Below are 23,689 nucleotides of genomic sequence, written 5' to 3'. Positions count from 1 at the left end.
TTGATTAAATCCTGTGCTGCTTGCTATCAGTTTTAATCTCTGCCTAACTTCCAAGAGGTACAGGGGTGACTACCTGGAATGTGAAAAGAATCTGGAGGTCAAATTCCTTCTTAAACTGAGTTTCAGGCATCTCTATTTTAAGTCCCACTGGTACCCCCAATTATAGAGATTTTTGGTGCCACCAATTTGAGTTTTTTGAGAGGTTCTATGAGATCATGTTGATTCCATTTTCTACACTGTGGCTGATCATTCAGTTTTTCTAGGCTCTGAATTATTCTTTTATTCTAGGTTCCAAACTTTGTTACTATCATATCCTTTTTTTTCTCCTTGTCCTTGACGGCTGCAAGAGCCTTCTGAAAATTTTGTTTACTTTTACATTTTAATATTTCAGCAGGGAGCAGATGTGAATGTATGTGTTCAATCTGACATAGTTAACCTGGAAGTCTTTTTCTTATCCATATATAACAATTCTTTTAAAATTATGAAGACTAACCCTTTGTCATGAGTTCTAAGGTTTCTTTTTATTGTCCGTCACTTCTCTATTTAAGTTTTTTTCTGCTATGTAGACATCCTTTAATTGTATGTAGTCGTTTTTCCCAATCATTATCCTTATGATTTCTAGATTTTTTTTTTAAAGCGTCTCCCTCACATTGAAGTTAAACAGATAAAGCATAAAACGTTAGAACTTCTTCTGAATCCTCATTGTGCAGTGGTGAAGAGTTTCTAACTTTATTAGTGAAAACCTGGATATATCTCAGATGTCCAACAATAAGAGGCTAGTTGATTAAATTATATTTATACAGAGGAGTACTTAGCAGCTGTAAAAAGGGGATGAGGAATTTTTTATGTACTGCTATAGAATTATCAGAATATATGAAGTAAAAAACAAAACAGAAGAATGTTTATAGAATGCTACCTTTTGTATAGTAGGATGGAATATGAATAAATACAATTATATTTGCTTTTTCAAAAGGAAATGATAAAAGAATAAGCTAAAAAGTAATAGTTTTAGAGGAGGGGAAGAAGTATATGGATCGGGAGGTATCGGTATGAGACACCTGGGATTTATTCCTTGATTGTACCTAGGTTTAACTTAGGAATCATGTATCTGTTTCATATACTAAATGTTAAAGTTAAAAAGTAGAATTAAAAAAAAATTCAAACAAGTGGAAATAAGTGAACTTAACTACTAAACAGTCAAGTTAGTGATATACCCATGCAGAGAAAAGCATTTCAGTCAGATTAGGTCACTTGAAGTACATTGCTTTTAGGTATCATCTTTTAGTCCTACAGGTGCTCATATAATTGCCCAGTTTTCGAAAAAAGTTCTTGATGAAGATATTTCTATTTTTCCTGGATCGGAAATGTTTCCTGCGGTTAAAGGAGCTTTTACTTCTGTGTGTCGTCAAATATATGGTACATGTGAAGGCTTGCAGGTTTTAATTCCTTATAATTTGCATGAATCTATAGCAAAGGCATGGAAGAAGGTAAGTATTTTCAAACTTTTTTTCTTCTCTTCAAATCTTTATTTCAAATACAGTCACTATTGTAATATCATACTACAGTTAAAATATTTTACTGGAGCACATATGACGACTTTAGCACCACAGTAGTCCAGGGGACATAATGCTTTCTTATTTGGCACAACATGACTTCAGTACATCCTCTCCCCATAGCACAAAGCTCTATGACCTAACTGGGCACTACAAAGTCTTTTCTTCTGAAAAGAGAGCCTTTGAATAAATTGTCTCTGCATACACTGACCCTTTGGAAGTTATTTCTGAGCAATTTTTACAGATACCTGGGTTTTTGTTTCATACACTGGAGATCATAATGTAGCAACAGTCAAATATAGTATATATGACATATAGTATATGTCAATATCTTCCCCCCACCCCATTTATATGCTTCATTTATGAAATACTTTACATTATAGTTAAGAATTAAATAACTTAAAATTTGCAGGTAATTTAATTTTTAATTAAATTGAGTCAAATATAAAAATGTTGCATGAGAGCTTATGAATAACACTATCAGTAAAAAAAAAAAAAATGTAAATTTGTTATATTTTAGACAAGTTTGCTATCAGAAAGAATTCCTACTCCAGTACAGGGTTCTGATTCTGTTTCTTCGAAAAGCCAGGAATCCCAGAACATGTAAGTAAATCTGTTTTTTCACATTTGCTGAAATAATTTCAAAATGAGAAATGTAATAGAATACTGTGGCAAAAACATTTTATAGGAAGCTAGATGTATATAAATATAATATAGGTTCAAGGAAAAGTACACCTAGGAGGAACCTTAGCAATCATATATACTTGTACCTTTTAAAAGAAGAAAAAATAGCAATATTTATTATACTTCAACCTGTATTTACATTTTGGGTTAGGAAATGTGACATGTTGTAGTGTTTCCAGAAAACTTGGAGAATTACCAAATACTAAAATTGGAAATTCAGTAGAAGTAGAATGTTTTCAAATGCCAGTGAAGTCCATTTACATTTAAACTATAACTTTCCAAAATGTGTGGGGTACATTTTAGATTTTGGCATTGGAGAATTATTTAAATCAGTATTTATAGTAATTTTTTTAATTTAGATGTTTCCATGTTGTTTTCACAAATATCAGTAGGATATGGAGTCAGATTAATGGGGAATATATATATATATTTTAAATTAAGATCTGGTGATGTATTCCTGGAGTCTCTTTTTAATTGAGTGTTGGCATAATCTACAAAGATAATTAGAACTTTAAGTGATGTTTAGTTAAGAGAAATTTAAAAAGTCACCATTTTTCTTTAGGTAGGCATAGTTTAACTCAAAAACAAAAAAGTCAAACAAAGCCTTTTACATTTCCTTAATGATGTAATCGTTCAACAAATAGTTAATTTTCTAAAAATCAGTTATAGTTTTTTTTTCTGATATAGTTGTGAAACTTAAATCAACTGCCATCTTTTTCTTTGCGTGAGGGGGTGAGTAACAATGTTGCTGCAATTCATTTTTCAGGTAATTTCTAGGTCTGTTTTCTTCGATCTATGATTTATCATTTTCATTCATGCATTCATTTTCTACTCATTCATTCAGCCATTTATTGGACTGAGTACTTTGCTGAGTTCTGAGTATACCTATATACCTTAGAGAACTTATTGTGTAGTGTAAGATACAAATAAGTTAATACAGTGCGTCCAATGTAGCATGCTAAATTTATGATAGGGGGTCATCAGGGTCCTTTGGGAGCTAACTTGGGGAAATCTTTCCCCAAGAAGCAGTTATTAAACTAAGTTAAAATGGATACATGGATATTAACTGTCTAAAAAGGGGAGAACATTATTTCGGGTGGAAGAGATAGTGTGGTCAACAGACTAGCAGTGAGAGAGAACATAGTCAATGTATTTAACACGTTTTACTGTCAGTAATATTTTTAGATTCTGATGTTAGAGTCTGAGGTAACTAATAAATTATATGTCACTCCTTCTCTCCTGTGTTGTAAACCAATTAATAGAGATAAAGAAGTCAAGGAAATCAAAACACTGAATAACATAGGCTTCCCAAGATCAGAAGAATTAGACAGATTTACCCTTCTTTCACTATCAGCAGTGGATAGGCTTCCATCACCCCCAGAGGCAGAGCTTACAAAGATCAAACTTAACCATGTAGTAGAACCAAGCAGACTGTGTGCTTCCTACAGGTAGCTGGGTCACAAAGAAGTGGTGGACTGGGGGACAGGCATTGCCTAGCCAATCATGCTTAGGTCATCCTACAAATTTCCTAAGTCCCTTCTTCAGTGGGGAGGAGTGAGTGATTAGGTGGAGAGAGGCAAGCAGTGTTAAACTGGGGAATGTGCTCCACGTGTAAACTTGATGCTAGAGGAAAAGGAGGTTCCTTCAGTATCTGATATTACTGTCTTAGAAACAAAGGTTTAATAGTTTTTGATAAAGTAGAACTGTTTTCATTTTTGTCATCAAAATCAAATGATCTCATGGAGTTGTTGAATATCTTCTGCATTGATTGAAAAGTTGGTATGAGATGGGCATTATTTGTTCCATTGTAGTTTGGTAAAACTTGAGAACAAAATCATTTTGGCCAGTTAACTAGACTAGCTTGTCTCCAGCATGTAGCAGGTGCTTGATAGCTTGGTTGAATTAGTGAATGAATAACACTTCTCCTACCACCAGGCACTAGTTTCTAAATAAGGACAGTGATGGTAAGACTGAGATCTTAGTCTTACTGAGTAGGGTAAAATGAAGAGTAAGTTGTTATAATCTATATTTTTGAGCTTCTGACAGGCTAATGTTAGGCATTTTGATCTTACTTTCTGACAGTATATGTTGGAGATTTCCTCTCCATCCTTTCATTTATTGGTGCTTACGATACTATAGAGAAGATAGAAGCTGCTTTGTAGTCATCATAGGGTATGTCTTAAATCTAGACTTTGAAATGCAACCCCAGATGAAATTTCTACGAGGCTAGTTTGATATTGGTGATTGCAGTGACTGCAAATTACTTAGGGGCCATCCTTAGGGTGATGGTAGAGAAGAATGTAATCACAAAAAAACCAATGATGCCCAACCTGCCCCAACCAATTACCAAGGGACCTTTGGTAAAACTAGATGTTGAAGTAACGGGGGAATCTTTGATCTGCAAAAACAGCCTATGATCCCAAAGAAATAAACACCTAAAGCTTAATTGCCATGAGAGTGTCTGTACTATACACTCTATAACATCTAACCATTCAAAAAATGGAGTTCTCATAAGCTAATAAAGCAGTGTGATCGTTGCCTATTGTCCTGGGGGAAGGGTTCTTCAAGGATGATAAACAAATTCAGTAGCTTAGATCTTCCTTCTGTTTTGAAACATTGAGTGTCTTCACTATAATTTGAAGGGAGAATTAAATGCTAGGTTAATAGGAGAAACGATAAGCTAAAGTATATTAACTTTCTCAGAATTATATGACACAACCTGTAAGTTTTTTACCTGTGTTTTTACTTGGGGGGAGTCAGGGTAGACTTTTAAAAAATAATTTCTTTAATGGCTAATAGTTCATTCAAGGTTTTTATCTCTGCTTGAGTGACTTTTGCTATATTTTCTAAAAAACGTATTTTTTTAATCAATATTTACTTTTTTGGTGTTAATTTGTACAAAGTATTCTTGTGATGTTAAAAAAAATTCTTTACCTGTAGTTATTTCTCATTTTTTGATTCTTAGTATTTTTTGCTGCCCCCCCCACCAATTTATTTTCATTAGTTTATTCAAAGACCAGTTTTTGATTTTGCTAATGTTCTCTTTCCCTCTCTATCTTCTCTCCTTCCCTCACTTTAGTAGTACAGGAAAACAAGTGAAAGGGGATTGAGAATGGATATTAAAAGAAGGAATCTACATCAGCCATTCTAACTTTAATACATTTTGATATGTAGTACTTTCATTATTAAGCTCTTATAAATATTGGGAAATTTCTATCTTGATTTTACTCTTTAAATCCATGAAATATTTGGAATACATTTAAGTTTCCAAACGTAGTTTGTTTGTTTTTTACTACTATATTTTACTGTTGACTTCTAATTCATTTCTGTTCTTTTCAGAAAATATAGATTGCATAATATGTATCCTTTTAGGTTGGTTGAGATTTTGTGTTGTAGTACAGGGTCAATCAAAACAAAAATCTGTCCTTGCTTGAAAAGACTATTTTATGTTTTTTATTGGAAGTAGAGATATTCTAAGTTTTTAATATTTCCACCAATATTTTGTTTTGTCTGCATATGTATAATCATTCACTATAAAAGTTGATTTGTCCATTTCTTTTGTAATTCTGGGATTTTGTTTTACATACTTATATTTTATGCTATTAGGAACATAATTCACTGTTTCTTGGGAACTTTTTATTATATAGTATTTCATTACTGCTTTGCCTTAAGTTTTATCCTGTATGTTACTAATATTGCTAAATATACTTGGCTTTAGTTAGTATTTGCAGAGTACATGAGTTAAGAATGTGTCTGATTGCAGATAGCTCAGTAAGACTTTCTTTTTCTCATAAAGCAAGAAGTCTCATGGAATACTATCCAGGCATTGACTTACTGATGTGGTTTGAGACCCAGCCTCCTCTTCTTTTTCATTATTAATGTTTTTGGGGGGGGGGGTTTGCCCTCAAGTTTGCACTTTTGAAGAGGAAAAAGGTTGTAGAGACAAATGGCTTCTTTTCATGATGCTTTGTCTTTTATTTAGGAAGGAAATCTCTTCTCATTAACATTTTTGTGAACATCTTACTGGATTTGCTGTATGGCCACTTCTTGCTGGATGGGAGTTGATAAAAAAGGAGTTTAGATGGAGGTTGGGTCAGCCTGTTAACACAAAGTATATTTTTCATCTCTTTTTTTCCTATCATTCAGAGCAGTAAATTTTGAATTTTTATCCAGTCTGATAATCTCTATTTTTTACTAGATGAATTGAAGTTTTTTACATTTTTGCAATGCTAATATTTGGGGCTTATTTTTCTTATTTTGTACTATTTTTATTCTATTTTCTTTGCTTTTCTCCCTTTATTGCCTTATCTTAGATCAATAAATTTTATCCTGTTTTTCCCTTGGTTTTGACTTTATAAGTCACTGTTCTGTTTCTTTTTTTAAGTGGTTGTTCCTAATTCTCAATATACATATTTAACCATATATTTTTCTAAGAAAGTAAGAAGTAATTGGGTATTTATATCATGTTTTGAAAAGCATTATGGAGTTTAGCATACTTTGACCAGTTGCTGCTCCTTTAAATACTCCATGACTGTCTTGTTATAGTTATCTAGAATTTTGGTTTTATATTTTTTAATCACCTGATTTATTTCTTCACACAGATATTAAATTTTTTGACATGTTTATTATTTTAGGTCATTTGTTGAAACTTGTAGGCCATTCTTTCTGATAAGCTCACTTTTTTCCCTACTAAGTTTCTAAATATAGTTATCCTTTAATTGTTCTTAAGGGTTTGAGGGTAGTAAACTGTCCTTATCTTTCTGTGTCTGATAGTAGCTATTCTCCTTCCAGCCCACACAAACCACCCCCACCCTGTCCACAGCTTTTGAGGGCTCACATTCTCTCTCCTCTAAATGGTAGTTTATCTGGGTATCAAAGTTTTGATAGACAATCATTTCCTATTATTATTTGAGGCTTTACTCCACTGTCTTCTAGAATAAGTAGTAACTGATAAGCCTGTTAGTATAATCACTTTTATTTTATAGGTCATATCTTTTCTCTTTCATAGCTTTTAATTTCTTTTTGGGGATGTTTGCTATTTCTGTGTGATTTAAGTTTATCCAGCTTGGTACTTTTTTTTTTACTTTTTATTTTATTTTGGAGTATAGTTGATTAACTCCTACTTGGTACTTTGAATGTTCTTTTGATTGATAGACTGGAGTGGCATCTTTCTTCAAATCTAGAAAATTCTTAGTATTTTTCAAATATTTCTTCAATTCTCTTGAAGCTTTTACTAGATGTATTTGAAAACTTTTAGTATGTTCTGTCTCATCTGTTTTCTCAAACATTTATTTCTTATCTAGCTACCATTCAATTCAATAATTCTTTGTGGCTGAGAGTTTTCCCATTTGCTTTTTTTAATTAATTAATTTGTTTTTGGCTGTGTTGGGTCTTCCTTGCTGCGCGCGGGCTTTCTCATTGCGGCGAGTGGGGGCTCCTCTTCGTTGGGGTGCACGGGCTTCTCATTGCAGTGGCTTCTCTTGTTGTGGAGCATGGGCTCCAGGTGTGCAGGCCTCAGTAGTTGTGGCTCGCAGGCTCTAGAGCACAGGCTCAGTAGTTGTGGTGCATGGGCTTAGTTGCTCTGCGGCATGTGATATCTTCCTGGACTAGGGCTCAAACCCGTGTCCCCTGCATTGGCAGGCGGATTCTTATCCACTGCACTACCAGGGAAGTCCCCCTATTTGCTTTTTAAGTGGGTTTTTAAACAAATACTTCCAAGATTTCCAATGGGTTTTTTAAAAAAATATCTACCTGTTTTTCATTTCTGCTTTTTGCTTCAGTTTTAATGGAAGATTAAAAAATTTCCTTTGAGTATCATAAATAAAGCTAGTCATTATTTCTAAATTATTTCAGCTGGAATGGATTCATTTAACGAATGTTGATTCTGCTGGCTCTTAGCTTTAGATGCCTTTTGAAGTTTGATTTCAAGTGCATTTAAAAATGAGTCTTTTTTTCCTTCACTACTTTCCTCCCTTCTGCCCTCCCTCATTTCCCCCACTTTCTATTTCTATATTCATTCTTCCCTGTCCAGCAGTTTTATGTTTTTTTCTTTTACCCCTATGTTTTAAATAAACATTGTATTGGCATTTTGAGCCTCCTGTCGGTGATGATGAGGATACTGCATATACTGTTAAAAGTTAGAAGATGAATTGATTATCTGCTCATTTCTAGAAATGAAGCTTTCTCTGTATCTTCAAGTCTCCCTAGGCTTATGGCTTGTCAAAAGCCCCAATTTTAGTCAGTTTTATACATATATAAGTATTTTGTTTATATATTTATGTATATAAATTATATATTTTAATTAAACATATATTATTTTTAGTAGTCTTACCCAGTCATGAATCTTAAGCAGTGAGCTTACTGCTGGTCATACATCTCATATGCAACTCTTTGAGTCTTTTATATCCTATTGGAGCCAAATTTGGTTTCCATTGCTTGCATTTGCCTCAGAACTAGCCCTACTTCTTGGTCCAAGGGATATTTATTTTGTGTTTGAACATAGTTATATCTTTGGCCATTGCTGTGTGATCACTGATCGATATGTGTCGGCATGTACTGATTGTTCCTTTTCTGATCAGAAAAGTTCTGGATTTCAAATCTCTTACCAGTTTCAAAACATACTTCTGAAACTTCCTTGGGCAAAAAAGGGCACACTTTTCCATGCTCTGTTTCACTGTGCATATAAACATTTGATTTTGACCTATTTTAATATCCAGTTTTTTTTTCTCTAGGCAAGTAGGAATATCCAGTAGGGTGGGTAGAAAATTTTCTCTTACATCTGATACTTCAGATGAAGTGCTGATATCCTCTCCTGTGTTTCCAAATTGCTAGCTCTGACTCAGCTATTTACTGTGTGTCTTCTGAATGTTTCAGGTTGTTTTCTTTGTCCTTTCTTTTTCTCTGGAGAATGTTACTGGCCTTTTAGAATTATTTTGAGAAAAAATGTTATTCTCCAAAAGTAAGATTAAGAACCAATGACAATAAAGATAAAATGCCTGATATGCTTTAGAAAGTCAGAAGACAGATACTCCGTAATGAAAAGAAAGTATAGAAATAATGGAGAGTTGGGGCTTGGGGAATCCAGGCACAGCAGTATTATAATAGGAAAACAGAATGAAATTAAGACCTGGTTGAGAGAATCTAGGTGTAATGAAAATGCTGACATGTTCAGTTAATACTTGATTCATTTAGTGAAGGAAAATTATTGGATAGAAGAAATAAGAAAAACAACTCACTGTCAAGGAAACCATGATGTTTATCTTATTTTTAAACATTTGAGTACTTTGTAGCCAATGTGTACTCTATAAATTTAATTATTAGTAGTATTAAGCTGTTTTTTTTTTGTTGTTGTTGTTGTTTTCAGTTTTGAGTACAATAAAGACGTTCGTACCTTTCTTTTTACCTGTTTCAGTATGGCTTGCGAAGAGAATTTGTTAGACGATTTACTAAATTTTGCTGCCACTCCCAAAGGACTACAACTTCTTCAAAGAACAGGTGCCATCAGTGAATGTGTGACATTTATGTTCAGCCAATACGCAAAAGAATTAGAGGTGCGAATTACCATCTGCCACAGGCAAAAGGAACTTTCCTTTCTGTAAAAGCCATTAAGAACATTATTCTGTTTTCTTTGTGTGAAGAGATTATTAAACCTCAATTAAAAAACCATATAGCATTGTAATATTTAATGATATTTTTTCAGGAAAGCTTTAGAGAGTTGATGTTGGTATCTGTGAGTATTTTACAGGCTGAAACAACTGGATGAAATTGAAAAACTCAGTTAATCATCTAGATGTTTTATAAATGTGGTATCAAACATCTGGCTATACTAAAACTCGGTGGAATTCCAGGAGAAAAACCTTTTGGGTCTAAGTGTATGTGTCATTGGGAGTTTGGGGTTCACATTTTGGAAGAAATAAATATAATTGTAGAGGGGTTTTGTTATTGGTACCATTAAATAAAATTTACTATAAATTTAGCCCTTTATCAGACAGAGATCTTTGAGGTATATTCATCATTTTGCTGTTACAGTAAATATCCCTAGATGTCAGGGCTTCTTAGGATCCATAGATATGCTTTTAAAAGTGTTTCCTTTATCTCTGGAAGCTATTGTTTCTTGATGTTCAGACTTCTTATTGTAGCCTAGCAGAAGGGGCTAGGGTCTCTTGGGGATCTTTTTTTTATAAGAGCACTAATTCCATTCGTGAGCACTCTCTACCTTCACAACCTAATAGCCTCCCAAAGGCTCCACTTCCTACCATTACTTACAGGGCTTAGGATTTCAACATAGGAATTTTGAGAGGAGATAGACATTCAGATTATAGCAAATATAGAAGGTTTTCAGGCTTTTAGTTTACATAAATTGTGTTTTGATCTGCTGGTGAGTTTGAATTTCTCCTTGTGTACTAGTTAACCATTTGGGTTTCCCTTTTTTTTTTTTCTTTCCATTTTTGAAAATATTCAAGTGACTGAGAGATTTTTCTTTCTCATTCAGATTCTTGAGACCATATAGACATAGCTTTTTACTGTTGTGATAATACACCTAGGACTAGATGTCATTTTTTTATATTCATAAATTTTAAAACAATCTGATCTTCCTTTTAATATACTGTTCGTTTTAATAGAAGATGTTGTTCCCTGGACATCAGTAACTTACAACCATATAATTTAGTACAGTAGTTTAATGTTGATTTACACCATTCAAGACATTTTTTGAACATTTAGATTCTCAGTTATCTTGTAAGAAGGCAACTAGACTTTCCTTAATTTTGCTGAAGAGAAGTTGGAGATCCAGGCTGGTTATAAATGATCTGCTTGTGTTCACACATGTAGTTATTGATGGTAGTAATACTGGAACTCAGATTAGTCTTAACAGTGTCCGTGAAATCTAAGTCTTGTTTAGTGAAGCCCCTCTAGCTTCTCTGAAGTTTTCCTCTGCCCTTCCTTTTTAGTATTTAGTGTTGATCTGGAAGACCCCTGTGGCTGCTAATATCTGAATCAGCAGTGTCCTTTGGGATGATTGATGAGTAAGGTGTTTTTCCCATTGTCATGGAAGAAGGCAAGTGGGGAAAAAAGATAGACATTTATCTTGCTGTACTTCTGTGTTATCCCACTGCAGAACTAATGGATGATAAATTAAGGAAAATGGAAAATAAGAGTAATAAAAATGGAAAAGGAAGGCAAATTTATAGAGAGATGAGCAGCAAAAAATTTTAAGAAATAAACCTAATTGTTTCCCATGGTCTTTTAGTCCCCCCCTGCCTTTTTTTTTTTTTTTTTGCCCTTAACATGGAATGTATAGTTTATATTTTAAAAATTTGATAAAAACATATCCTTATCCTTTTAATGAAATGTTGAAAAATACAAATTCTAAATGGTTAGCTCTGTTTAGAAGTCAAACACTTTGTCTAAGGTCAGGCTGACCTATAAAGTCTGAGGAAGGAGGAATATTTTATAACATCTTTATTTTCTTATTCTGATTTCTGCTGAGAGATACTTCTGAACTTTACCATGAATACATGGATGATATTCTTTGTGAAATAACAAATTATTTAAGGTTTTCTACAATGTTGTTTAGAAACCTGTATATTAAATGAGGATTGTGTGTGTGTGCGCGTGTGTGTGTATATAACTTCCTTCTTTAGGAAAAAAATCACATTGCCTCTAAAACTGTCATTTTTAAGAAGATACCATTATTCTTTTTAAAGTCGTTTATTTGAAAGCCCAGTTAAAAAACTGGCAGTCAATACAGATTAATTAATGAGAATTTATTATCAAAGAACCAACCTAAAGAATAAAATAGTAAGATAACAGAAATTAGAATTGGAAGGAGTTTCTCTTCATCTGGTCCAAAGTCCCTTATTTTATATATAAAGAGACTTAGAGACATAGTGACTTGTTTAGGGTCATGAAGCAACATAGTTTTAGGGCTGGTTCCAGAACCTAGATCTCTGAAACAAGATTATCAAAAATATTACATTAGTATTAACTCACTCATTGTTATAGTTTGACTTTTTTCTGCTCTTGTTATCTTTTCTTGAAAGACTGTCCAGCATTTTAATAAAGAAATCAGTAACTCTACATGTAACATGTAAGTAAAATATTAGCATGCTGTGTTTTCCTGCTTCTCATTATTCCTTATTTATGTTAGGTCAGCAGGCATAAAAAGTTTGGCTATGGAGTTCTGGTTACACACGTGGCATCAACAGCAGCAGGTGCAGTAGCACTACAAAGTTCAGGTAAGCTCTTTAGAATTATAATTTAAATAAAATGAGTGAGTCTATACAAAATTTAACTGCCATGATCAAGTATCAGGTATTTCACTCAAAAGTTCTTTTTCCCAAGTTAGGCCTTAGGTAAAAAGAATGTTATTGGGATTTCCTTTTTACCTTTTCTCTTCCGTGCAATCCCACTAGGAATTTTTTTTTTCTCTGTAAAAAAAATATATAAATTCTTTCTTTCCTCAGAACCGTAGTGCATAATGATCTAAACTGAGTTATATTCGATAGCTTTAAGAAGCCTTCATCTTATAAATCAAAAGTTTGTCATCCTCTCTTGGTATAATTGCATCTGATAGGATTTAATGCTCAGTTTCAGTAAATTATATATAAATCAAGATTTCCAGTCATAATGATCACACATACATGCCATTTTCTTATTCCTTTTTCTCTTCCTTTCTTGAAAGATTCTCTCTCACCCACTTAATTTTCACCACTATTTTTGGAGTTTGTAGTTGGCATGTATTGAATATTATCTACTACAGATTGGATTTTTAAGACATTCTAACATTGGGAGATTTAATATATTGTATATTAAGGTTATCTGAACCCTGAACCAGAGACAAGGTGTAATCTCTAATAGAGATGCTGTGATTATATTTAAGTCTTAGAAGTGAAGAATCATAACATCAGTGGTCACTATTGATTCTCTCCTCAAATGTAAATATTTTTCTATAGTGTATCTTAAATATTTTTTGGCTGGACTAATTTGGAATACTTATGAAACACGTTTCTTGCAGAAGCTGCCCTAAGCTGAGCCACTTTTTTACTTAAAATAAAATCCAATTTATTTATAGTATTGAGGGACACATTCATGGAAGCATTTGAAGACTAGATTCAATCCCAGATTTTCTTGTTGCTCAAGTCATTAAGCTTCTAAACCTCATATATCCAACTTTTCTTGAGAGGATTAAATGCAGTTTTTCATAGGACAAAGGAAGGAAGACTAACACTGCTCGAGTTCCTCTGATGTCTTGGTACTATATTAGGACCTCTGTGTGTATCATCCCATTTATACTTTATGGCAACCCTCAAATGCAACACTTTTCTCAGCTTTCAAATCGGGAACTGATGCTCTTAGAAGTCAAAAGATTCAAGGACATGTAACTAACAAGCTGGCAGATTTGTAACTTGAACACTGCTATTTTCGATTTCAGAGCCTGTATGTTTTCCATTGTACCAGAGGACCCTTTCTGCTCTAATGTGTTATTACGAACTTACTGATTTATGATGAGGTGTTCTGTCTTGCACCTTTCCATATGCTTTGATTCCTCATAAAGGAATTTGATAATTGGGCTTAATAATCACTTTCATTTAGATTTATAGTATCTGACTCAGGAGAATTTAAAGACTGTATAGAGCCAGAAGTTGTATGAAGTGGAGAAATGTTCTAAGCATATGGAAATGCAAAAAAATTGTTACACTAAAGAAAGGGAACACACACTCTTTGGTTGTTTACTGTGCCTCCAGGATACCTCCTTCTTTACACACATATACCCCAGCTTTCAGGCTGCATTTCACTATTAGCTTATTTGCTGAGTAACATGTAAACCTTATTTTTTTCACGAAAACATGCTCGGAGAGGTCATTGGCTAAAGGATAAAAACTGGGGCTCAAAGTTCAGTCCTCTAGGGAAATAGTCTTTGAGAGTTTAGGCATTCCATAGTTATATGATAATGGCACCAAGGATACAAGTATGTCTTCTGTCAGTGTGGACCAGTCTTGTTAGAAGGATAATTATGTCTTGCCTCCATAATCAAAGAAGTAGTATATTATAAATATGATGTAAAATTCTTCTTAGGGTTTATTAATGCACTCTTAACTGAATTATGGGCCAATCTGGAATGTGGAAGAGATGATGTTAGGGTAACCCATCCCAAATCTACTCCAGTGGACCCTATTGACCGAAGCTGTCAAAAGGTAAGAAATGATTTAACTAACAATGTATAGATTTGAAATATCTCTCTCAAGTTACTTCATCCAGACCTTAATCTATATTCAGTTACAACCAGCAGCCTTTCCTAATTTTTTTCCCTCCTTTATTTCTAAATTTTTATTTTTAAAATAAACTTAGTAAAAGACAAATACCAGTGTTCCCTGTGAATTGTCTTGCAAGGACGTTTTTCTTTTAGGATATTCCTACTATAATTTTACTCAATTAATAAACAATACACACCAGACATCTTAAAAAATCAAAACAACAAATGCCGACTCAAAGGAAGTAGAAAAAGAACAAACAAACCCAAATTTAATAGAAGGAAAGAAATAATAAAAATCAAAGTGGAAATAGAGACTAAGAAACCAATAGAAAAGGTCAGTGAAACTAAGAGCTGGTTTTTTGAAAAGATAAAGAAAATTGATAAACCTTTAGCCAGACTTCTCAAGAAAAGAGAGGAGACAAATAAATTGGAAATGAAAAAGAAGTTACAGTCAGTACCACAGAAATCATGATACTACTATGAACAATTATATGCCAATAAAGTGGACAACCTAGAAGAAATTGTATATTTCTAGGAATTTATCCATCTCCCAAGACTGAATCAGGAAGAAATACAAAATATGAGCAGACAGATAACCAGTAGTGAAATTGAATCCGTAATTTTTAAAAACTCGCAACAAAAGTCCAGGATCAGATGGCTTCACAGGTTAATTATACCAAACATGTAAAGAGTTAATGCTTTTCTTTCTCAAACTATTACAAGTTTAAGAGGAAGGAATGCATCAGAATTCAGTCTGTGTGGCCGGCATCACCCTGATTCCACAACAAAAGACTGAAAAAAAATTAAAAATACAGGCCAATATCACTGAATGTAGTTGCAGAAATCCTTAATAAAATACTAGCAAATCAAATTCAACCATACATTAAAAGGATCATACACCATGATCAAGTGGATTTACCCCAGGGATGCAGGGATGGTTCAGTATCTGCAAATCAGTTGTTGTAATATATACCACATTAACAATTGAAGAATAAAAATCATATGATCATCTCAATAGATACAGAAAAAGCGTTCGACAAATTTCAACATTTATGAAATTCTCAATTCACTGATGTATGAATGGATAAAGAAGATGTGGTATAGGCATAGAATGAAATATTGCTCAGCCATAGAATAGAATGAAATCTTGCCATTTATGACAACATGGATGGACCTAGAGAGTATTATGGTAAGTGAAATAAGTCAGATGGAGAAAGACAAATACCATATGATTTCACTTTTTTTTTTGTATGGTAAGTTCTGGAATTTATTGTAAAATGAGATTTTTCTAACTATCCACAAAACTTATCTTTATGTTTAAGGTTTTTCCTATATGTTGCTTTATTCAAAAAATATTTTTTTTGAATATTATGAAGTTAATATTAATTTGAATAGTATTTGGTCAAATATGAACAACTACAGCAACAAGGCTGCACTGTTTATGAATGTGAATATGTGAAGAAGAAACATCATTTACTAATTTGTAGAAGATGAAAAAGTTAACATATGATTTCACTTATATGAAGAATCTAAAAAATGAAGCAAATGAACAAACATAACAGTCATAGATTCACAATAGACAGGTGGTTGCCAGAGGGAAGTGTGGTGGGGGAATGAGTGAAATAGGTGATGGAAATTAAGAGATACAAACTTTCAGTATAAAATACATGAGTCAACGTGATGAAATGTATAGTGGTGAATATAGTCAATAATAGTATAATATCTTTATGGTGGTAAAGGTGGTCAAAATGTACAAAGGTTCAGTTATAAGTAGGTAGTAGGGATGTAATGTACAATATGATTAATATAATTACCACTGCTTTATGTTATATGAAAATTGTTGAGTAAATCCTAAGAATTCTCATCACAAGGAAATTTATTTTTTCTATTTAATGTTGTATCTATATGAGATGATGGATGTTCACTAAACTTATGGTAATCATTTCCTGATTATGTAAGTCAAATCATTATGCTGTACACCTTAAACTTATGTAGTGTTACATATCAATTACCTCAAACTGGAAGTAAAAAACAAAGCTGAAACAAAAACCAACCAACCAAACCTAAGAAAGCCTTGAACACTTAGACTCAAATCTAATAGAAAATTGTCATGATTATTTGAAGGAGGGCGTGGGCAGAAGATTTGACACTGAAGAGAAGAAAGGTGTCAATTAGTAAAGTGCCTTGAAAGTCATGCTAAGGAGTTTAGACCTGATGTTTAGTAATGGGCAACCACTGCGTGCTTCTGCATAGGGGATCCAAAGAATGAACTGTGCTGGAGAAAAATATTCAGATTCTTGTCGATAAGACAAGAGCAGGAGCTTAAAAATTTCATGGAGAGATTAACTTGGTAAGATTGCACCAGAAAATGAGCGGGTTTTGATAGGAAAAGCCATGGCTTTTTCTAATAACTATATTTAGATTACTTGAATTTCCAGTGAATGTAGTTAAAGGATAAAGATAGCCTTGTGACCTGAGTGCTGTAATATATAGAATTTATTATTATCTTGCTCCAGAGCCCCAAAGTATTTTTCTTATATTTTCTTATGCATCAGATATAACAGTGCAAAGAATGAGAATGATTGCTCATTTCATTTTTTGTCAGAACCTAACTTTCAAGAGATACGTGATATTTTAAAGCATTTTCCAGTTCTCATTTATGTTTTGTTACAGTTATGTATTGTTAGGACATAGATTATTGTTGACGTTAACTATTTTGTACTTATCATAGATGCATATATTTCAGTTATATGGATTGATTAGGCTTATTTTAAAAATTGCCCTTCGCATTAATGAGTCTTCCTTGGATGTGGTTAAAAAAAAATGAACCCTTTGAACGGCTGGTTTTTTCTCCCCCTCCCACCTCCCCCCACCCCAGTCTTTTCTAGCACTGGTGAACCTGTTATCTTATCCTGCTGTTTATGAGCTTGTAGGCAATCAGGGTCTTCCTAATAAAGAAGAATATTCTCTTCGTGAAGTCCCAACGAGGGTTATTGTAAGTCATTTTCTTTTAATCTTTCACTCTTATAGTGCCGCTTTTTAAGATCTGTAGTAAAAATGCAATTTAACAGAAAAAAAGGTATACTAAATCACATTTAAAGACTGTTTGATTTATTAACCTATAGAATGTTAGCTTCTGAATTATCTGTAAATGGGATCTTTGATCTGCTGTCTAACGGTGGTGGCACCTATTGAAATAACAAGGTTAAGGCTTCCCAACTAGGAAAGAGATTTGGCATATATAGAAGTATGTGTATGAATTATTTTTAGGTGACTTACATTAATAAATTGTATCGAAGGAGTCCAATGCATTTTCTGCCTATATTTTAAATGAACTACATATTACTGCCCCATGAGGGCAGTATATACATATTTATTTAATTTGAGACTTATTTTATATTCATACTCTAAGATGGGTAATTTGTTTTAATCATTCAGAGACATTTAGTTCCTCATGTTTGGGTAAGTTTATAAATTGAACACACATAAATATGTGTATATATGCATCAGTAAAGAATTATTTAGTTCTGAAATTCTGTTGTTAATCATTACTTTTATTTCTGGTCACTTTGTCCTGTGTGTTGTCTTTTTTTTTTTTACGGTTTTGACATTTTGAATTCTTCTAATTCTTTTGACCCTAAACATTTTATTTTTTTAAACTTTCTCTACTTTGGGAAATTTTTGATGATTTATGTGAATGAAATATAAAGATAGGTATTTTTATCATTAAACGTTTATATTCTTGAAGTGTTCCAATTTTATCTTATCCTTACTTGTATCTTGACACTTCTCTTTTTTTGCTTGTTTAATTTTTAAATTTATTTTTTTATACAGCAGGTTCCTATTAGTCATCAATTTATACACATCAGTGTATACATGTCAATCCCAATCTCCCAATTCATCCCACCCCCGCCCCCCCGCAGCTTTCCCCCCTTGGTGTCCATACATTTGTTCTCTACATCTGTGTCTCCATTTCTGTATCTTGGCACTTCTTAAGTAGTTTTATAATTAGCCATTTATGTGCCTGTCTTCCCTACTATACTGTGAGGGCCTGAGAGCAAGTAGGATATCTTAGTCATATTTACATATAGAACATAGTAGATATCCAGTGAATGGTTTTTAAAAATATTTCTAATATTATTACCTTTATTGAAATCTGTTATGGAACACAAGTACAAATGAATTATTTAATCTAGCGCAATCGCTTGGATGTTTGTTCTCAAGTTTTCATGGATGTTCTACAGTGCATAGTCAGAAATATCTTTCCACTTATGTTAGGATTGGTCTTTTAGTTTTTTTAAATAAATTTATTTATTTATTTTTGGCTGCGTTGGGTCTTTGTTGCTGCGTGCGGGCTTTCTCTAGTTGCGGTGAGCAGGGACTACTCTTCATTGCAATGCACGGGCTTCTCATTGCGGTGGCTTCTCTTGTTGTGGAGCATGGGCTTTAGGCGCGTGGGCTTCAGTAGTTGTGGTGCTCGGGCTCAGTAGTTGTGGCCTGCGAGCTCTAGAGCACAGGCTCAGTAGTTGTGGTGCACGGGCTTAGTTGCTTTGTGGCATGTGGGACCTTCCAGGACCAGGGATCGAACCCTCATCCCTTGCATTGGAAGATGGATTCTCAACCACTGGACCACCAGGAAGTCCTGCTCCTTTGTCTTTGAGATTACTCCTTAGTGGTACGTAGAGCTCTTACTCATGCCTTTTTACAGTTACATAGTGCTCTTGTGTGGATGTACTAGAGTTTATTTATCCAGTTGTCTATTGGTGAACCCTTGGTTTCTTTCAGTCTTTTACTATTATCAATTATGCCAAAATTAATAGCCTTGGCTTATCTTGTGTTTACCAGTATGTCTGTAATTTTTTTTTTTGTATTGCTGCATAACAAATTGCTACCAACTTAGCAAATTAAAACACCCACTTATTATAGGTCAGAAGTCAAGTACTGTGCACCTGGGTTTTCTGCTCAGAGTATTAAAAAGACTGAAATCAAAATGTTGGCCAGGCTGAGTGCTTGTCTGGAGGCTCTGGGGGAAAATCCACGATAACAAATTCGTTCTTGCTATTGGCAGAAGTCAGTTTCTTATAGTTGTGGGACTGAAGTGCCTGATCTCCTGCTGGCTGTCAGCCGGGGGCTGCTTTCAGGGCTTTGTCGGATTGTTCCCTCCATGTCAGCATTGAAGAACTTCACTCATGCTTTGAATCTCTCTGACTTCCTCTTCTGTGACCAGTCAGAGAAAACTCTGCTTTTAAGTGTCTCATGTGATGAGATCAGAGCCACCCTGATAATCTCCTCTTAAAATCAACTAATTAAGGGCTTTAATTACATCTACAAAATCTCTTTACAGCACTACCTATTGATACATTAGTGTTTAAGGCCTGAGAATCTTGGGGCCATCTTAGAATTCTGCCTACTACTGATTTTTGGGCTGGATTTCTATAAGTGGGATCCCTGCATTGAAAGGTAAATTCATATGTAATTTTGGTATGTATTGCTAGATTTCCAACCACAGGGAATAATTTTCTGCATTCCCATCAATAAGATATTACAGTGCTTGTTTCCTGACAGGCTCATAGAAGATAATGTGGTCGGTGGTTTAGATATTTGTCTGACAGGAAAGAAATGTTAATTTATATTTTTCTCATTATGAGCAGAATATCTTTTCACGTGTTTAATGTCCATTGACGTTTCTTCTTCTCATAGTGGTCTTTCAACTTATTTTTGCTTTTTCTCTATTTGTGTTATGTTTCTCAATTTTAAGAAATTCTTTATACTTTAAGAATATTTGGCCTTCACTCTTCATGGTTTCCTATTGAATATCTACCAAAATTCTAAGCCCTGGAACAACTTCTAACTTGTACTTGTGTATATTAAAGATGAATGACACAAAATATTCTTTTCCTCTGACAGATATATTTTTCAATTGCTTTTCTATTTCTTTTCTATTTATATACATTGTATATTAGGTTGGACCCCTTTAGTTATTGGAGAAACTCAATTTGAATTAGTTTAGGCAAAAAAGGAATCGACTTACCATCTTGCAATAAAATCAGGGACAAGTGGAAATAGAACTTTGAATTCAGTCAGGTCGACATCTGTCTCTCTTGCTTTCCCCACTCCCTTTCTTTTTATTGCTCTCCATTTTGACTTTATTGAAAGGCATATACATAGTATAGTGGTTAAGAGTTTGTATTCTGAAGACAGACTGCCTGGATTAGATTCCTGGTTCTGCCTCTTACAAGCTGTGTGACCTTGGACAAGTTTGACCCATTTTCTCCTCTGTTAAAAAGAGGGCAATACTGTTAGTATCTCAGAGTTGTTGTAAGAATTAAGTGAATTGAACTAAATTAAATATAAAAGTTTAAATCACTGACTGGCAGATAAGTGCTATATAATTGTTTGCTGTAATTATTATTAATATGTTCTTGTGCAGATGGTGTCCTCTATAGAAGAACACACGGGAGGGACTACCTGTCATTCCATACTGACACGTTCACCATCCCCCCTTGTATTAGTTTCCTAGGGCCACCATAACGAATTACCACAAAGTGGGTGGCTTAAAACAACAAATTTATCCTCTCTCAGTTCTGGAGGCCAGAAGTCTGAAATCAAGGTGTCAACAGGACCACATTCCCTCCAAAGTTTCCAGGGGAGAATCCTTCCTTGCCTCTTCTCATTTCTGGTGGTTTCAGGCATTTCATAGCTTGTTACTGCATCCCTCCAATTTCTGCCTCCATCTTCACATGGCCGTCTCCTTTTCTTTCTTAAATCTCCCTTTGTCTTTCTCTTATAAGAACACTTGTCATTAGATTTAGGGCCCACTTGCCTAATACAGGATGATCTTATTCTCAAGATCCTTAATTTAATTACCTCTGCAAAGACCCTTTTTCCAAATAGGGTAACAATCATAGGTTCTGGGGATTAGAACATAGACATATCTTTTTTTTAGAGGGAGTCACCGTTCAACTCGCTACACCACCAGAGTGGCATTTTCCTCTACCTCCTGTCTATAGACTGAATGTTTGTATACCCCCAAATTCATATGTTGAAACCTCATTCCCAGTGTGATAATATTTGGAGGTAAGGTCTTTATGGGGTGACTAGTGCCTTATTAAAAACCCTAGAGAAACCTCTTACCCCTTCTGCCATCTGAGGACACAGCAAAAAGATGACTGACTGTGAACTAGAAAGTAGGTCGTCACCAGACACAAAATCTCTGGCAACTTGATGTTGGACTAACCAGCCTCCAGAACTGTGAGAAATAAACTTTCTGTTATATATAAACCACTCAGTCTGTGCTATTCTATCACAGCATCCAGAATGGACTAAGACACTCCCCACTTTGAAAAATCCCAAGGGAGGACCTTAATAGACTGAGTTTTGTTCATGGATGTTTATGGACTAACCAATCACAAACCACTCCTAATAGTGCAGGTATAGGAGTATTGGCATTATGGTTGACATATTCCTCACCCTTCACTTGGCCCTTTCTTAAGTAAAAGGGATCAGATAGCACAAACACAGCCATTGGGACAATTGTAAACAGAATAGGCACTCAAACATATATTGATTTATAGAGAATGCATATTCCTCTTTGTTTTTCCAGTCGTGGTTTCATTCTGGCTTACTAGATTACTGAACATATTCCCAAGCTAGACAATATGCTTTTAAAAAAGCACAGAGTTTCAGACTCCTTTTTGAGTCCCAAGCCTTACTTGCAGTAACTTATTTCTCAGAAGCTGTTGCTTAATTTAGGAAACTGATTGCCTTATTGACACACATTGTAGTGCTTACAAACTGAATTTCTCCATAAGGTGGGCTTCCCGGGAGTTTACTTCCCTAAGTGGTGATCCATCAGTGTAATCCCCTTTGAAGAAGAATTTATTTACTGTAACATTTGTTCTCTGAAAATGCATTATCATTGATAGATAGCTGCTATTAGCTTGTTGGTAATACATTCTCTACCTTGTATTCTTACAGTATCTAGTACTTAGATTCAGAACTAGAACTTTGGAGTCACAAGGTGTCATGTACTGTTTTGAAATGAGTGTCCAGCTACGTAGCAGCCAACAAGGACAGATTGTTTAAGATAGCAATCTTTTCATTCTTCATTGTTAGGCAGTTTATTTAATATTTGCTGATTGTAAACTCTTTGTGCTAATATTATTTACACATTTTACAAGACGTTTGTAGAATGGTAAATGCATTCCTAAGTGTTCCATGTAAAGTTTCAGTTGGTAAGCATACAAAATCCAGTTTTTCCTGTGTCTTGTTTAGTATTTTTCAGATGTGCTTTTTAGATCCATTATTTCCTCCTCCTTACAGTCTTATTTCCTGGCCTCTTACGTATTTGATATGTTTGTACTATCATCTACATAGACCTCAGGAAATATTATGTGACTTTATTCCCTAGAATAACCATTCCTCTTTTGCCCTGTTGGTTACAGAAATACCTTGAATTTAAACTCGTGGAAAGTAACAAGTTTCTTGATCAGGAAAATGATCAATGAGAGAGACAAGTATTTGCTATGAATAAATTTCTTAGGCCTGAACCCAAAGATATGCACAAAAGCGAGGTCTTATAGAAAGAAAGGCTTTTAGAGAATGCTCAAAATTTTGTGATAGGCTTAAATTGTCAGTGCTTGGGACAATTGATGGCACCTAGGCATCAGGTTCTCTCTGTACTTGCATCAGTGATTTTTAAGCATGGTTACCCATTGCAACAACTGTGGGAAGCTTTTACAAGGATGTTAATGCCAGAATCATACCCCAGGGATAGTGACTTAATTGCTTTGGGATAGAGCTTGGACAGCTATTACACTTACTTTTTTTTTTTTTTTTCTTTTGGCTGTGTTGGGTCTTTGCTGTGCATGGGCTTTCTCTAGTTGCAGCGAGCGGGGGCTACTCTTCGTTGCGGTGCCCGGGCTTCTCATTGTGGTGGCTTCTCTTGTTGTGGAGCATGGGCTCTAGGCGCACGGGCTTCAGTAGTTGTTGCATGCAGGCTCAGATGTGGCTCGCGGGCTCTAGAGAGCAGGCTCAGTAGTTGTGGCACACGGGCTCAGTAGTTGTGGCTCACGGGCTCTAGAGCGCAGGCTCGGTAGTTGTGGTGCACGGGCTTTGTTGCTCCGTGACATGTGGGATCTTCCCGGACCAGGGCTCGAACCCATGTCCCCTGCATTGGCAGGCAGATTCTTAACTACTG

General features: G+C 34.5%; 1 protein-coding gene across 1 annotated transcript in view; it reads left to right on the top strand.

The window, feature by feature from the left end:
* TBC1D32 (TBC1 domain family member 32) overlaps positions 1-23,689 on the top strand; it is a 184,002-nt gene that overhangs the window by 66,404 nt on the left and 93,909 nt on the right. Inside the window, exons 17-22 of the mRNA XM_082669226.1 lie at positions 1,286-1,487; positions 2,074-2,156; positions 9,649-9,787; positions 12,385-12,472; positions 14,313-14,431; positions 17,369-17,485. Coding sequence (XP_082525352.1) covers positions 1,286-1,487; positions 2,074-2,156; positions 9,649-9,787; positions 12,385-12,472; positions 14,313-14,431; positions 17,369-17,485 — 748 coding nt within the window. The remainder of the gene's footprint in view (positions 1-1,285; positions 1,488-2,073; positions 2,157-9,648; positions 9,788-12,384; positions 12,473-14,312; positions 14,432-17,368; positions 17,486-23,689) is intronic.

The sequence above is a fragment of the Grampus griseus genome (genome assembly GCF_964374135.1).
Source record: "Grampus griseus genome assembly, chromosome: 13".
Lineage (NCBI taxonomy): Eukaryota > Metazoa > Chordata > Mammalia > Artiodactyla > Delphinidae > Grampus > Grampus griseus.
This window is presented reverse-complemented; position numbering and strand designations above follow the sequence as displayed.